The following is a 14,120-nucleotide window of genomic DNA, read 5'->3' on the forward strand; positions in this document are numbered from 1 at the left end:
GCTTCACCAAGTCCAGCAGCTGGCGGATGGCGTCGCCAGGCGGCACCCACACCCCCGCCGCCGCGCGCTCCAGCCCCGCCGCCGTGGCAGGCAGCTCCAGCTGCAGCTGCAGGCGGGGAGGCAGGGCAGGCACGCAGGAGGGAAGGAGAGGGCGTAAGTTGCAGGCTGGATTCGATTGCAGAAACTAAAAGTACAATGATGGGGAGGAGGGCAAGGTGTGCGCAGCGCCAGCGGCGGCAGAGGCGGCAGGAGCGGGCCCAGCCGGGGGCAGGCAGGCAGGGCATAGCGGGCGGGCAGGCGCCCAGCGGCAGCCCCACCTGCTCGCCCTCCAGCTTGGAGGGGACCGAGGTGAGGATGGTGAGGAGGGCCATCAGCCCAGCCATGGGCGCCTCCCAGTTGGTGCCTGCAGGCAGGCAAGCAGGCAGGCAGGCAGGTTGGTTGGTAACGCGGCAGACAGGCAGGCCGGAAGGCAGGTTGGCAGGCAGGCAGGGAGCCAGGCCGGAAGGAAGGCAGCCAGGCAGGCAGGCTGGTTGGCACGCATGCAGGCTGGTTGGCAGGCAGGTAGCCAGCACATGGATCAGGCAGGCAGGGAGCCAGCCAGATGGAGCCGGCCGGCGGGCAGGCCGGCGGGCAAGCAAGCAGGCAGGGCGGGCGCGCGGCAGGCGTCGCCGCTGCCACCGTCGCCACACCCACCCACACACCCACCCGCCGCCGCCACACCCGCACGCGCTCCACCCCTGGCCCACATCCGCGCCACCTCGCCACCCCACCAGCGCATCCCACCTGCTTGCAGGTCCACACATTGCAGCAGCTCCAGCACCATGCCGCCCACAGCATACTCTGGCAGGTGCTGCGCCACGCCCGCGCACAGCTGCCGCACCAGTTCCTGCTGCTCCCCCGCGGGCAGCGCGCCCCGCACCGCGGCCTGGATGACGGGAGACACGCCGCGGGAGAGCCATTTGGCCATGCGCCCTGCAGGAGGGGGTGGCGCGGCGGGAAGGTAGTGGGGAGGTGGCGAGGAGGTTGTGGGGAAGCAGCGAGGAGGTGGTGTGGAGGTAGTGTGTGTGTGTGTGTGTGCGCACAAAGTTTGGGGGAGCAGCCGGGGCCCAGGCCAGCGGGAAACGCACACACGGCGAGAGGGGGAGGTGCGTGTGGAGGTCAAAGCAGCCCCTGCCAGCCGGCCCCAGCCCCGCCGCCCAGCCCCGGCGCGGGCCAACCCACGCCGCCTCCCCGCCCCGCCGCCCGATGCACCCACCCACCGGGGTCACTGCGAGCGGCCATGCGGCGCAGGAAGCAGGCCACCACGCGCGCCAGGCAGAGCAGCGCCATGGACGCGTTGCGCCTGTCGCGCAGCAGCTTGTGCAGTGCATCGATGAAGCCGTCGATAGAGGTGACCAGCTGCTCGTGCCCCTCCAGGCACAGCAGTACCGCCACCACAGGGAACCCCGAGGCGACCTGCAGGCCGCGGCGGCATGGGGTGGGTGGGTGGAGGCAGGCGGGGGAGAGGGAGCGGGGAGCGGGAGAGGCCAGGGGCCGGGGCAGCGGCTGGGGGGCGGCAGCGCGGGGATTTGGGGGAGGCGGCGCGCCCGCGCGGGCGGTGCCCGGCGGGGCGCTGCGCGGGCCAGCAGCGCCGCCATGTCGCCCAGCCCCCTCGCATCTGTCACATCTGGCCCCTCCTGCAGCAGCCCTCTGCAGCCCAGCGCAGCCGCTGGCGACACCGAACCACAACCCTCACCTCATAGCCCTCTGCTGCCCAGCGCCGGCTAGCGACACCACCCCACACCCCTCTGCAGCCCAGCGCAGGCTGGCGGCACCACCCCATAGCCCTCTGCAGCCCAGCGCAGCAGCTGGCGGCACCACCCCACAACCCTCACCCCACAACCCTCTGAAGTCCCAGCGCAGGCGAGGGCCCTTGCAACACTACCCCCACCCCCACCTGCTTGCTCTGCTTGGACGCCCACTTCTGTAGGTCTGTGCGGAGCACCGTCACCTGCTGCGCAAACTTCTGGCGCAGCGCGGCGTCGCACCCCGCCCCAAACTCCCTGCGTGCATGGGGAGGAGCATGGGTGGGGTGGCGGGCGGGCGAGGCGAGGCGAGGCGCGGTAATGCAGAAATGCAGGCAGGTGGGTATGCACGGAGGGCAGGAGTTGGAGTGCAGCAAGTGCACCCTTCTCGTGCTGCGGGCAGGATGGCTGCGCGGCGCAGGCCGGCCGCCCGAAACCAATCCAGAGACTCGCCCGGCGGCTCACCCCGCCCGCCCGCCGTCTGCCAGCGGCTGCAGCACCCCCGCCAGCATGTCGCAGATGGCCTGCTGCACCCGCGACTTCTTGTCTGGAGCCACGTGTGTGAGCGGGTGGGCCAGCCGCAGGAATTCCACGCTGGCCTCCAGCTGGCGACAGGCGGGCAAGGGGGCAAGGGGGCAAAGGAGCAGGGTGGGGATTTGGTTTGGTTGAGGTGGATGGCGGCGGAGCGGCGTTGGCGGTTGGCAGCGGGCAAGGGTGCGTGCGGCGTGGGCATGCAGTGCAGCTGCAGCACATGTGGGGGGCCGTCTCCACCACCGCCTCCCCGCCCAAAACCACGCCCGCCCCTCCCCAGCCCCGTGCCACACGCCCCGCCAAGGGCCACACGCAGCAGGCGGGCGCGCGCCGCGCACCTGCGCTGAGCTGGCGGCGCCGATCCTCACGAATCGCATGCCGTGGCAGAGGTCGTACAGCTGCTGGCGGGCGGGGGAGTTGGCGTCTGCGCGTATGAGCTTGTTCAGCTCCGCCTCCCAGCGCTTGGAGATGGGGCCCAGGCGCAGCGTGCTCAGCGCGCCCAGCATCTCCGCCGCCGCCAGCACCACCTGCGCGCGGCGGGCGGGCGGGCGGGGCGGCGGCTGGGCACGGGCAGGCGGCTGGGCCCTCCACCCGCTCCCTGCCAGTGCTCTGCTCCCAGGCGGCCTCTTAGGCGCCTGCCCATGCCAAGCAATGCCATGATGCAGCCCCAATGCTGCCCCAGCCCTCACCCTGTCCTTGTGATGGTACGGGTCCGGGTAGGACAGGTATGTGTCAGCACCCAGAAGCCAGTCAAAGGCCACGGCCTCCAGGTCGGCGCCCTGCTGCGCGCTGAGCACGCTGGGCGCCGCCCCCGCCAGCTGCCCCGTGGCTTCCAGGAACAGCGCCTCGATCGTGAGCTGCAGCAAGGCAAGGGTGTGGTGGTGGGGAGGGGGGCGTGGGGCGGGGGCGAGTGGCGGGGAGGCGAGGGCGCCAGCTGCACAGGCGGGCAGGGATGCAGGGCGGAGCTGCACAGCAGAGACGCAGGGCCTCTGTGGGGTGCCACCAGACAAGACAGCGCACCCGCTTGCGCTGGCTGACGGCGTCGTTGCGCTGGCCCAGCTCCGTCAGCATGGCGCTGCGCCAGCTCAGCAGCTGGCCCATCACAGATGGGCCCGCCGTCGCCGCCGCCGCCTGCACCTCGGCGGGGAGCGGGAGCGGCAGCGGCGTGGGTGCTGCCGCCAGCAGCAGCGTGGGGTGCCGAGAGACAGCATCGCCAAGGCATCCTAGTCCCAACCCTTCTCGTAGCGTCTGTCATGCGGCACTGAAAGGCAGCGGACACATGCGGCTGGAGCACGCGCAACCGCTTGCCGCCACCAGCGGCCGCCAGCCGCCGGCGGACCTGCAGGCCCTCCAACAGCTTGGCATACGCCGGGTCGCCCGCATCGGCGCCCTTGTCCTGCACGGCAGGAGCAGGTTTCTTACGGAAACCCCCACACTGATCACATTTGGTCGAGAGCACGCTACCGCCCTGGCAGGCGCCTCATGCTCACCACGGCCTGCTCCGCATAGGCCTGGAACTGCAGCAGGATCGCCTCGCCCACGGAGGCGGCAAACGCCATGGGCCCACGCTGCCTACACGCCTGTACACGCTTTCTGATGCGTCGACACCATTCTGAGGTGATGCGCGTGAAGAAGACGCGATCGGGGGGCAACAGAGAGCTGAGCGTGCGCCGGCGGCGGTGACGTGGCGACGCCGCCCTCCGCATGCTCCCTGTTTCGCCCACCGCAGTGCTCCCTGTTTTCAATTTCAAGGCGGGACGTATCTGAGGGTGAACGCGTCATTTTGACCCGACTCAAGGTGCCTTCTACCGCAGCAGATGTTGCGTCTCACGTGTTACAGCGAGTGCGGTGAAAACAGGTGAGGAGGAAGCAGTATAGCATCGGTACAGGATGAAGAGGGTAGTCACGAGGGGTCGCGGAGTGTGAAGGGTGGAAATTATCCAACCGAGCAATGAGTGGCGGTCAGCCTCCTGCTTGGCACAACATCGTCAGCGGCGGTGGTGGCGGCGGCCGGCGCCGTCCGCCGGCCCAGCGGCGGGGTTTCAAGCCCAGTGGAGGAGGGGGGCGGCCCAGTAGGGGCGGTCGGGCGGGGGGAACACGGGGCCCTCACATTTTTGGGTGGACTGAAGGGCGGGGTAGGGGCTGCGCCAGCAGGGGGGCCAACGCAGAGAACGGCGGCAGCCGGTTAGGGTTTGACGGCATTCTGCCAGGCCGGGGACGAATGCCAGGGCGGAGGGGTGGAACCGGGGTTGGCAAGCCGCCCGCCGGTGCAGGGGGGATGCATTTGATCCCAGTGCCCCACTTGCCGGTTGCAGGACCCACCAGTTGAGGGCGGCTTTGGCGGCAAAGCCATACTGGCCCTTGAGCTGCTTGCCATCGACGGCGGCCCAGCTCTGCGGCAGCGGGGCGGGGTGCAAACACAAGGCAGCTGGTTAGCCACACAGCCGCCCAGCATACGCCCCTCCACAGGTAAGACCAAAGCAATGCCAGTCCAGTCTCTGTCCCAGCCCTCCCAGAGCCTCACCTTGTAGCAGGCCTGGAAGGGCGTCAGCTTGGTGACGGTGCAGGTGCCTGCCATGAGTTCGTTCTCGTCATTTGCGTACTTCAGCGTCTTCGAAATCTTGGTCCAAGCGATGGAAGCAAAATTCTTCTGTATAATTGGAAATGGGAGGCCAGGCGATGTGGGAGGACAAAGTTGTTTGCGGGGCGGAGCGGCGGCATGCTGCCGCAATGGCGGGCGGCTGTGACTGCTTCCCACTCACGTTTGCGGTGTCGGAGATCTGACCGTTCTTCACCTTGAACTGGCTGCTCCAGTAATCAGGGGCTGCAAGGCAGGGGGAGAGAGGGGGGTCGATATGCATGGCCCGGAGCAGCCGGGCCGCCGGTGCAGACACTTCAGCAATGGGGATCGGGGATCAGTCGCATCGGGGATCAGCTCACCATCACAGACGTAGGCCTGGGCAGCCGCACAGAACAGCACGGCAAGCGTTACCGCGAGAACGAGGGAACGGTGCATAGTGCTTGCAAGGGGAGGGCGGGTTGGGGCCGTCGGCAGTGTGTCAACGTGGGAAGGAGTGGATTGTCTATGTAGGCAGCGCGTTTTGAGGGTTGCCGGGTTGCCGCGGCCTCGCCAGCTGGGGCGCGCAGGATTGCCAGCTGGTGGCGCCACCCGCCGCCACCACGCCGCTCGGCGCCAGTTGCCAATGGACCCAAGGATATCTGCCGCGTGCCATCATTACCTGACGGGCGTCCAAGCCTCTCTGCCTGCCGTCTGTGTGCATGCATAGCGGGCGGGCCGGGGGGGTGGGGTGGGGTGGTATTGGGCATGTGGCTGCTGCCAGCAGCGGTTCGCTGTGGATGGGCAACAACATGGCAGATGGCAGGGTCAGCGTGACTGAACAGGAACTCTAGTTGAACTCAGCGTGACTGAACAGGAACTCTAGTTGAACTGGCGAACAGGCACGTACGCTGAGGCGGCGCCCAGCCGCGGTGCAGCATCCAGGCTGACTGCCGCACCCGCTGGCAGCGGCTGGTGGGGGTGGCCCACGGGGGTGGTGGCGGTTGGGGGGATGTACAGGAGGGGGAGGGTGCATGTGGGCCACGGTGGGTTTAGTTTGAGAATGGCAAGGCTGTGCAGAGGGACGGGGATTGGTGCGGTGCACTGGCAGCTCGATGAGTGCTACCAGCATGCAAGCGGGGGGTCAGCGGTCGGGTCAAAGAAGCGCCTATGGAAGGCATGCCTCCATCAGTTCAGGGATGATGGTCATACAAATGGGTGAGGAATGGTCGCCAGTTGAAAGGGGCTCCCAGGCGGCTGGGAATGTGCGAGGCAGGGCTGCAGGCTGGCGCAGCATGCTGCATACGGTGCCAGCCGCCATCTCGCCTTCCCTGCTCCACTACGCCTCAAGAGCCAGCACACTGCGTCTGTCAGCGTGCTGCATTCAGTAGAACAGCGTGGCCATGGGATACCAGTAGGAGAAGTCGCGGCGGGTGTAGACAGACACATCCACCTTCTTGTAGACGGTGGACTTGAGGAAGGGGCAGGACAGCTTGACGACGGAGGTGAAGCCGTACTGCCCCAGGGACTGCCGCCCCGGGCCGCCCGGGCGCCAGCTCTGCGGCGGGCAGGAAGGCCGCCGGGGCGCATGGGCGTGGCGAGCGGCAGGCAGCCTGCGGCACACGCTGCGGCTTGCGGTCGCCGCCCGCATCAGCCGCCGGACCTGCTGTTGCAGCACCACAGCCCAGCCGGTTCGCCAACCACCAGCACCGGCTATACGCACAGGAGCAGCGGCGCCGCACCTTGTAGCACGCGGCCTTGGGGCGGTGCTTGACCACGGTGCAGGCGCCCACCCCTGAGCCCGTGGTCTTCACCAGTGCCATGGCCTTGCGGTAGGCGATCTCCGCAAAGTTGCGCTGCAGGGCGGGCACGCACACGGGAGGAGGGGTCACGGTGAGGTGCAGCCTGCGGCACGACACGGTCGGGCCGTTTCGGATGCGGTCAACTCCAGCACCTTGATTCAACACCTTGATATCGAGTTATCACTCACCCTGGTGATGTCATAAATGCGTCCCCTCTTCACACGGTACTTGTACAGCCAGTAGTGGGACTCTGTTCAGGGTGGGCAGGCAGCGGCAGCAGGGTTGCCCCGGGCTGAGGCACTGGCGCGGCGCTGTGGAGACGGGAGCCAGACCCCCCCACCCCCACCCCCTCCTCTGTGCCCTGCCCCCCGCCCCTCGGTGCGACCACGGTCTCTCTGGAGCGGCCCTTGCAAGAGCAGGGAGAAGACGGGAGCCACACCGCCATGCGCCAAACCAGCACAAGCCCCCCTCCCCATCACGCTCACTGTCACATATTATAGCATCACACGCTCCCAGCATCGCCAGGAACGCCATAGCGAGCAGCGTCGACTTCCGCGACATGGTGAGCTTTGCAGGGCTTTGCGCAGGCCTCCCCTGGGAGTCTCTTTTCAGAAGCTGGACATAAATTCGGCACTGGGTTGCGGTTTGCGGTGTTAGCCGTCGTGTCGGAGGCTTTGGGTGACTGCATGCCCTGCTGCCCTTGCATCTTCGGCAGAACAAAACTCACTTCCAAATTTCCAGCAACAATGCAATTTGTGGGCTGCGGCTAGCAGCAGGAGCTCTGCACGGCCGACAGCTGGGGCCCCCCTGCCACCACCGCCGCCCCTGCCGCTGCCCCAGCGCTGCCGCTGCGCTTTACAAAGGGCGGATGCGGCTGCTGCATTACATGATCACATACTACAGATAAGCAACCATTAAGCATGGTTACCGAGACTCGGCCCATCATTTGACCATCGGCGTGGTCACCGCCCCTGCCGCGCTGCACAGCGCAGCGGCAGCAGGCCCCGCAGGGAACACGGGGTCTCGGTGTTTCAATCCCTTGCCCGGCTCCTACAGCACCTTCCGATAATTACTTCAAGCCTTGGCTCCCTCCGGCCTGATCGGGGGACCTCACACTTTTTCGGCATCGTTTCCAGCCAGCCAGGGCAGCGCAGCAGCGCCAGTTGCCACCTGACACACACTGCGCGGCCCGCACGGCGGCCCTCGGCTTGCCCGACCACCCCGCCGCCGTCAGCCCGCCGCCGCCGCCCATGGCGCAGCAGCCCCTCCACAAGGCAATCTGCCACGTCGACCTGGATGCCTTCTACGCTCAGGTCAGCCCAACCACCCGTTTGGCATTCTGCTGGTGTGGTGGCCGAATGCGGGCAAGCAACACGCCCTAACTGACCGCTTTCTTCCCGAGCCCAAGCGCAGGTGGAGGTGAAGCAGCACCCAGAGCTGCGGGGGCAGCCAGTGGGGGTGGTGCAGTACAACCCGTACGGCTTACTAGAGACGCGGGGCCCTGCCGAGAATCGGGTCATGAACAGCAGCAACGGCTCGCTCATTGCCGTCAGGCGCGCTGCGCCGCGCCGCGCCGCGCCGCCTGTGTTGCTGTGGGCGGTCGCGGCCGACGGTTTGAGGCGTGCAAGCTGCCTCTCCAAGCCCGTCCTCGCACGCCGTTCATGCGTGCACACACGCACATGCACGAGCCGCCTCGCCAATGCTGCCGCCCTCCTGCCGCCGTCGTGCCGCAGCTACGAGGCGCGGGCCGCAGGCGTGAAGCGCAACATGCGAGGCGACCAGGCCCGCGCCGCCTGCCCCACCATCCAGCTCGTGCAGGCAAGCAGGGGGCCAGGCCTCTCTTGTTGGGAAGGAGCCCAGGTGGCGGCAGCGCGCGGCGGCTGGCCTCCCTGCCGCCTGCCTGCTCACCTTCTGCCACCCCCTGCGCGTCTCCGCACCGCACCGCCTAGAGGCCACCCCTGGGCCGCCTCCCGCGCAGGTGCCCACCGCGCACGGCAAGGCCGACCTGACGCTGTACCGCGGCGAGGGGAAGAAAGTGCAGGACATTCTGTCCCGCCTGGCCACGACAGAGCGGGCCTCCATCGATGAGTGAGTCGAGCCTCGGAGAGAGGGGCGCGGCTGGGGCTGGGTCTCCCCTGCCAGTTCCTCTGGCTGCAGGCGGTGTGCCGTGGGGTCGATGGCAGCAGCGGGGCGGTGCGGTGCCCGGCGCGGCGTCGGTGCCGGCGTGCCGCTGCTGGGCTGCCGCCGCGTCGCACACCCTTCAAACACAGACACACACTCTCTCTCTCTCTCACACACACACTCACTCCAGGTGTTACTTAGACCTTACGGACGAAGCGCAGCGGCGTCTGGCAGCCTGCGGCGGCATGCCTCCCCTGCCGCCCAGCGCAGGTGAGGCGCCTGCTCGGAGGCCTTCAGCGCGGGGCGTCTCTCTGCAGCGCACCGGGGCGCAGTCATGGCATGGAGCCCCGAATCAGGGGTAGCTTGCTATTCCCCTGGCGCCGGCACCCCCCCCAGGCGCCATCTACCCCCCACCTGGTGTCCCCTCCTGGTGCAGAGCAGGTGCACGTGATGCAGGAGGGCGGATTTGTGGGCGCGGCCGCCTGGTGGCAGCGCCCGCCCCACCACTGGCTGCCGGGCGAGCGGCTGCTGGCCTGCGCGGCGGCGGCGGCGGCGGAGCTGCGGGCGGCTGTGAGGGCGGAGCTTGGCTACTCCTGCTCCGCGGGGGTGGCCCACTCCAAGCTGATGGCAAAGCTGTGCAGTGGGTGGGTGGCAGCCTAGCCTATGCTGGGCACCGTTGCACCACGGCTGCGGCAGACAGGGGCTGTGGGCAGGGGCTGCCGGGTTTGGCCGCCGCCGCAGCTGCAGCTAGCCCGTGCACTGCAACCGATGTCGTCGCTGGGTGCCCCCGCCCCTGCAGCCTGCACAAGCCCGCGCAGCAGACGGTGCTGCCGGCCTCTGCGGTGGCCGCGCTGCTGGGCCAGCTGCCCATACCCAAGCTCAAGGGCCTCGGTGGAAAGCTCGGGGAGCGGGTGGGTGGCCGCACAGAGGGCGGGCTGGCGGCATGCGGCGGGCCGCCGCGGGCCGTGTTGCTTGCTCCCGCCTGCCCACCTGCCTGCCTGCCAGCCTGTCCTCCGCCCTGCTGGCCTGCATTGTAGTGTGTGCCAGCACCGCACGCACACACACTCCCACACCCCACCCTCGCCTGGCCCTCTGTGCCCGCAGGTCATGTCTGAGCTGGGTGTGGAGACGGTGGGCCAGCTGGCGGCGGTACCGCTGTCCCGCCTGGAGGCGGCGTTTGGCGAAAAGGAGGCGCAGTGGCTGGCGGCGCTGGCTCGCGGCGCGACGGGTGTGGCCCCTGGGCAGGCCCTCTCAGGCTGGCCGCCTGCTTGGCGTCCTGCGGGCGGCACGCTCCCCGTGCAGGCGCTGCGGAATTGCCGCACCCCACGGGCTGGTCCCCAGCGCCATGTTGCCTCACTGCTAGCAAAGGAGGTTGCTCCTCCCTGGCCCGCGCCAGTGGTGGCAGGCGGCGCCTCCTGCCACCTTTCTCACCCCACGCTCTGCCGTGCTGCGCTGCGCCACGCTGTGCCACGCTGCGCCCCTGCAGACGACAAGGTGGAGGAGCGGCGCCTGGCCAAGTCGGTGGGCTGCGGCAAGACCTTCCGCGGCAGGCAGGCGCTGCGTGACCTGGCCGCCGTGCACAAGTGGCTGCTGGAGCTGGGTGAGAGGGAGGGTGTGTGGAATCACACAATGTGGGGAGGGAAGGAGGGAGGAGGAGGAGCAGCAGAGCAGGGCGGAGGCAGCGCCGGGATGCGTGAACAGCTTGGGGCCTCTCGACGGCACCGAGCTGCCTGGGCTGCGTGTGTGGCGCGGCATGGCGCGGCGGTGCCGAGCATGCGCGCAGCTGCGCGGCCCATGACATGGTTGACCCGGCGCCTGCCTCGCCCTCTCGCTGCGACGGCGCTGTCGCTGCTGCTGTGGCCTGCCGCAGGCGGCGAGCTGGCTGAGCGGCTGCAGGAGGATCTGCAGGAGAACAGCCGAGAGGCCAAGCTGCTCACCGTCTCCTTTGCTCCGCAGCTGCCCTGGGTGGCCACGCAGCAGCCCGGTGGCACGGCGCTGTTCCATGCGGCGCCAGGTAAGAGGGCGCTGCTGCTGCGGCGGCTCGGGAAGAAGGCGTGCCTCGATAACGGAGCCCTTGGCACGCTTGCCGTGGCGCGCCTGTCCCCGGCACCTCCGCTGCCGCCTTTGCTTGCAGCGCCTCAGCTGCTCTCCACGAATTTGCCACGCCGCCGCCTCCACCCTCGCTCCCACCCCCGCAATGCAGGCTACCACGCCACCACCCGCTCCTGCCCGCTGCGCAAGGCGACCGCCGAGGCGATCGCCGAGGACGCTCTGGCGCTCATCAAGCGCTGGGCTGCGGAGCAGGGGCAGGGCTGGAGCCTCAGCACCATGGACGTCGCGGCCAGCAACTTTGTGGCGGTGCAGAGCGCGGCCAGCGCCATCACCCGGTTCTTCAAGCCGACAGCGGCGGCAGCAGCGGCAGCGGCGGGAGCTGGCGAAAACTCCCCTGCTGCGGCACCAGCGGCTGCGGCTGTATCTGAAGCGCCATCGGGCACATCGCCAGGCGCTGGGCTGGGTGTGCAGCAGACGGCGGCGGCAGGAGCAGCCCCGCAGGAGCAGCTGCACGAGCAGCGGGCAGGCCTCTGGCGAGAGCAGCAGCAGGGAGGGCCGGGGCAGCGTGCTGTGGAGCGGTCGCCGCAGCCGCTGCCGCCATCCATGCCGCAGCGAGGGGTGCAGCTGTGGCCGGATGACGGCCCCAGCGGCAGCGGCAGTCGCATCGCCGGCGACACGGGCGGGCTTAGCCCCTCGGCTGCAGGGCCCAGCTCTGCCGCTGGAGGCGCAGCTGCAGGCGGGGTGCACCCGCAGCAGCGCCGCCTGTCGCCGCAGCAGCGGCAGCCGCAGCAGGCACAGCAGCCGCAGCAGGCACAGCAGACACAGCAGGCGCAGCAGCTGGATGAGACGGTGCTGGCGGAGCTGCCTCCAGAGCTGCAGCGGGAGATCCGTTCAGAGCTGAAGATACAGCAGATGGTGACACACATGGAGCACCGCAAGCAGCGTCCTGTAGGCGGCGGCTGCGGCGGCGGCCGCGGCAGCAGCGCGCGCAGCCGCGGGGCGGTCAAGCGGTCGGCCGGAGGTGGCACCAGCGCCAGCACGCCGCCGGCCGGGAACCAGAGCATCGTGGCGTTCCTGAAGGGCAAGAGGGCCAAGCGCTGAGCCTGGCGCGTTGGGGAGACCGCTCCTGCCAGCGGCTGGCATGCGGCGTGGACCGCCGCAGAGTGCTGCATGCTCTTGGCTGGCCCTCAGACCCTGTACATGACTTTGAAGCAGCCTGGCCTCGGCATTTTGCAACCAATGCCCCAGCAAGCAGAGTCGGGGCGATAGGACGACACGGCGGTGCCGCCACCTGTCGATGTACTGCACTAGTCCCAGGCCATCCCCTCGGTGCTCCATCGCGCCGATCGCTTTGTGAACAGGAGCGACGCGGGCAATTGCACATTGCTGTGCCGCTGCAGAGCGCCTGGCTCGGGCCTGGGAGCTCGCCCCCATGCTTTCCGTCCGGCGTGAGCCGAGGCGGGAGGCGCCCCGCAAGCATCGCACCGCACGCACCGCCCGGCGCTGCTCGTGGCTGCTGGCCGCCGCCGCCGGCGCCACGCTGCTGGTGGTGGCGGCGCTGGCGGCGGGCTGGCTGCCGGGCCTCGGCCCCAAGCCTGCCGCGCCCACACTCCCCGACGGCCCGGCCCCAGACCTCGTGGACCAGCACCCAGCTGCTGCCTACGTGGATGAGCCAGAGCCAGAGGTGGATGAGGTGACGGCCAGGGAGCGGTACTTTCCTGCCGAGGCGGGACGCCCGCTGGAGCAGCTGCCGCGGCTGGGGCCCGACCGACTGGCCAAGTGGCTGCGGTTTGCGGAGGAGAAGAAGTGCAGCACCCGCGACGCCGACTACATCCAGATCTTCCGGGATCTGGAGCCCTTCCGGCGGGCGGGCGGCGTGGGCGCGGGGGCGGTGGCCGCCACGCTGCGCCTGCTGCGCTCCAAGGGCCTGGCCACGCTGAGCGTCAAGGCCGGCCGCGCGACGATCGTGGAGCCGGAGCGGGGGCAGGGGCGGCCGCCGCACTACCGCGTGCCCTTCTGGCAGGACCTGCTGTCGGAGTTTGAGCGGGACCTCCCCGACATGGAAGCTGTGCTGAACCTGCTGGACGAGCCGCGCAGCTGGGACGGCCTCATCTCCGGCCGCCTGCAGGGGCTGCTGGACAACGGTACCGTGACTGTGCGCCAGGCGTGGCACGCGCAGGGCTGCGACGGCGTGCGCGGCGTGGCCTCCCTGCGCCACCGCCACGGCTTCCTGCAGTCCACCCTGCTGTTCCAGGCCGAGCGCGGCCTGCTGCCCGTGTTCTCGGGCAGCAAGATCGAGGGCTGCTTTGCAGGCGCGCGCCGCAGCCCGCGCCGCAGCGCCTGGCTGCACTGCAGGCGCCTGCCAGCCTGCGCCGCCGCCGCAGGTTTTCAGCCCTCGCCGGGGGCTGCACGCCTGCGCGTTCTTCCGCTGGCCCCAGCATGCGCCCCGCTGGCCTGGCTGCTGCCCCTCTGCCCTCACCTGCAGACATTCTGATCCCCACCGCCCAGAACAACGCGGGCTGGCTGAACGACGCAGCCCTCAACTCGGGCTGCCCCATCAGCAAGCTGCCTTGGGAGGGCAAGGTGGGGTCCCGCCTGGCGCCGCCGCAGCAGCAGAGGGTGCTCTTGCAGCACCCCTTGCGTGCCTGTGCAGCCACACGGCGTGCCGCTCCCTGCCTGCAGAAGAGCAAGGGGGTGTGGCGCGGCAGCACCACAGGCGGGCAGGTGCACGAGCTCATGTCGCACAGTGAGCGGCGGCCGCTGCAGCTGCGTGCCGGCAGGCCCGGGTCTCCCGCCGTGGCCCTGGGGTTGCCAAGGGCAGGCGCCGCCTCTGGGGCCTGCACGCCTGGGCCCTGCCTGCCCCGCCCATGCCAGCTCGCGGCGCCGACGTGGCCTCACTGCGCCTGCTGCGGTCGCGCTGCGTCCATACTGTGGTCGTGCTGTGGTCGCGCCGTGGCCACGCGGTATCATGCGCACATAACTATTGTACTTCATGTACCGCATGTACCGCCTCCTGCAGCGGAGTGGCAGGGCTACCACCGCCAGCGCCTGGTGGACCTGTCCAAGGAGCACCCTGGGGAGCTGGATGCCGGGTTCACGTCATACATACAGGTGCACCCGCCGCCTCCCCGCCTGCTCACAGCTGTATACAGCTGTGATGCAGTATGCAACACCTGGTGCGCCTGCGCCTGCGCGTATCGCCTGCCCCTATGCCTGCGCCTGCGCCCGCATCTGTGCCTTGCCTGTGCATGCCCGCCTTTTTGTGAACACAGA

General features: G+C 69.3%; 4 protein-coding genes across 4 annotated transcripts in view; 2 read left to right on the forward strand and 2 right to left on the reverse strand.

Annotated features, from left to right (window-relative positions):
* CHLNCDRAFT_59162 (hypothetical protein) overlaps positions 1-5,331 on the reverse strand; it is a gene marked incomplete at its 5' end in the record, with an annotated part of 18,995 nt that extends 13,664 nt beyond the window's left edge. The window contains 15 exons of the mRNA XM_005843769.1: positions 8-106; positions 318-403; positions 784-972; positions 1,260-1,455; positions 1,937-2,042; positions 2,250-2,389; positions 2,654-2,842; positions 3,005-3,172; positions 3,336-3,446; positions 3,655-3,711; positions 3,806-3,927; positions 4,618-4,708; positions 4,840-4,965; positions 5,078-5,139; positions 5,256-5,331. Of these exons, the coding sequence (XP_005843831.1) occupies positions 8-106; positions 318-403; positions 784-972; positions 1,260-1,455; positions 1,937-2,042; positions 2,250-2,389; positions 2,654-2,842; positions 3,005-3,172; positions 3,336-3,446; positions 3,655-3,711; positions 3,806-3,927; positions 4,618-4,708; positions 4,840-4,965; positions 5,078-5,139; positions 5,256-5,331 (1,818 nt within the window). The remainder of the gene's footprint in view (positions 1-7; positions 107-317; positions 404-783; positions 973-1,259; positions 1,456-1,936; positions 2,043-2,249; positions 2,390-2,653; positions 2,843-3,004; positions 3,173-3,335; positions 3,447-3,654; positions 3,712-3,805; positions 3,928-4,617; positions 4,709-4,839; positions 4,966-5,077; positions 5,140-5,255) is intronic.
* A 613-nt stretch (positions 5,332-5,944) lies between these two features.
* Positions 5,945-7,300, reverse strand: CHLNCDRAFT_59163 (expressed protein). Its single transcript, XM_005843770.1, has 4 exons — positions 7,160-7,300; positions 6,863-6,924; positions 6,615-6,728; positions 5,945-6,430 (listed from the first exon to the last, which is right to left on the reverse strand). The coding sequence occupies exons 1-4, from the start codon at positions 7,233-7,235 to the stop codon at positions 6,257-6,259; spliced, it is 426 nt and encodes a 141-aa protein (XP_005843832.1). The 5' UTR covers positions 7,236-7,300; the 3' UTR covers positions 5,945-6,256.
* A 624-nt stretch (positions 7,301-7,924) lies between these two features.
* On the forward strand, positions 7,925-11,948 carry CHLNCDRAFT_139920 (hypothetical protein; the record flags this gene model as incomplete). The annotated part of the gene is made up of 11 exons (XM_005843724.1): positions 7,925-7,987; positions 8,088-8,266; positions 8,408-8,486; positions 8,653-8,762; positions 8,986-9,065; positions 9,232-9,439; positions 9,595-9,706; positions 9,900-10,023; positions 10,282-10,395; positions 10,666-10,809; positions 10,999-11,948. The coding sequence occupies 11 exons, from the start codon at positions 7,925-7,927 to the stop codon at positions 11,946-11,948; spliced, it is 2,163 nt and encodes a 720-aa protein (XP_005843786.1).
* A 331-nt stretch (positions 11,949-12,279) lies between these two features.
* Positions 12,280-14,120, forward strand: part of CHLNCDRAFT_139921 (hypothetical protein) — a gene marked incomplete at both ends in the record, with an annotated part of 2,774 nt that continues 933 nt past the window's right edge. Inside the window, 4 exons of the mRNA XM_005843725.1 lie at positions 12,280-13,231; positions 13,333-13,430; positions 13,530-13,593; positions 13,867-13,958. Of these exons, the coding sequence (XP_005843787.1) occupies positions 12,280-13,231; positions 13,333-13,430; positions 13,530-13,593; positions 13,867-13,958 (1,206 nt within the window). The remainder of the gene's footprint in view (positions 13,232-13,332; positions 13,431-13,529; positions 13,594-13,866; positions 13,959-14,120) is intronic.

Source organism: Chlorella variabilis, assembly GCF_000147415.1.
Source record: "Chlorella variabilis unplaced genomic scaffold CHLNCscaffold_27, whole genome shotgun sequence".
In the NCBI taxonomy this organism is placed as follows: Eukaryota; Viridiplantae; Chlorophyta; class Trebouxiophyceae; order Chlorellales; family Chlorellaceae; genus Chlorella; species Chlorella variabilis.

Coding starts and splice junctions, on each gene's coding strand:
- CHLNCDRAFT_59163 (XM_005843770.1), bottom strand. CDS start 7,235: ATGTCGCGGAAGTCGACGCTGCTCGCTATGGCGTTCCTGGCGATGCTG. Junction 6,729..6,862: donor GCATTTATGACATCACCAGG/GTGAGTGATAAC, acceptor CCCGCCCTGCAG/CGCAACTTTGCGGAGATCGC. Junction 6,431..6,614: donor CCAAGGCCGCGTGCTACAAG/GTGCGGCGCCGC, acceptor TGCCCGCCGCAG/AGCTGGCGCCCGGGCGGCCC.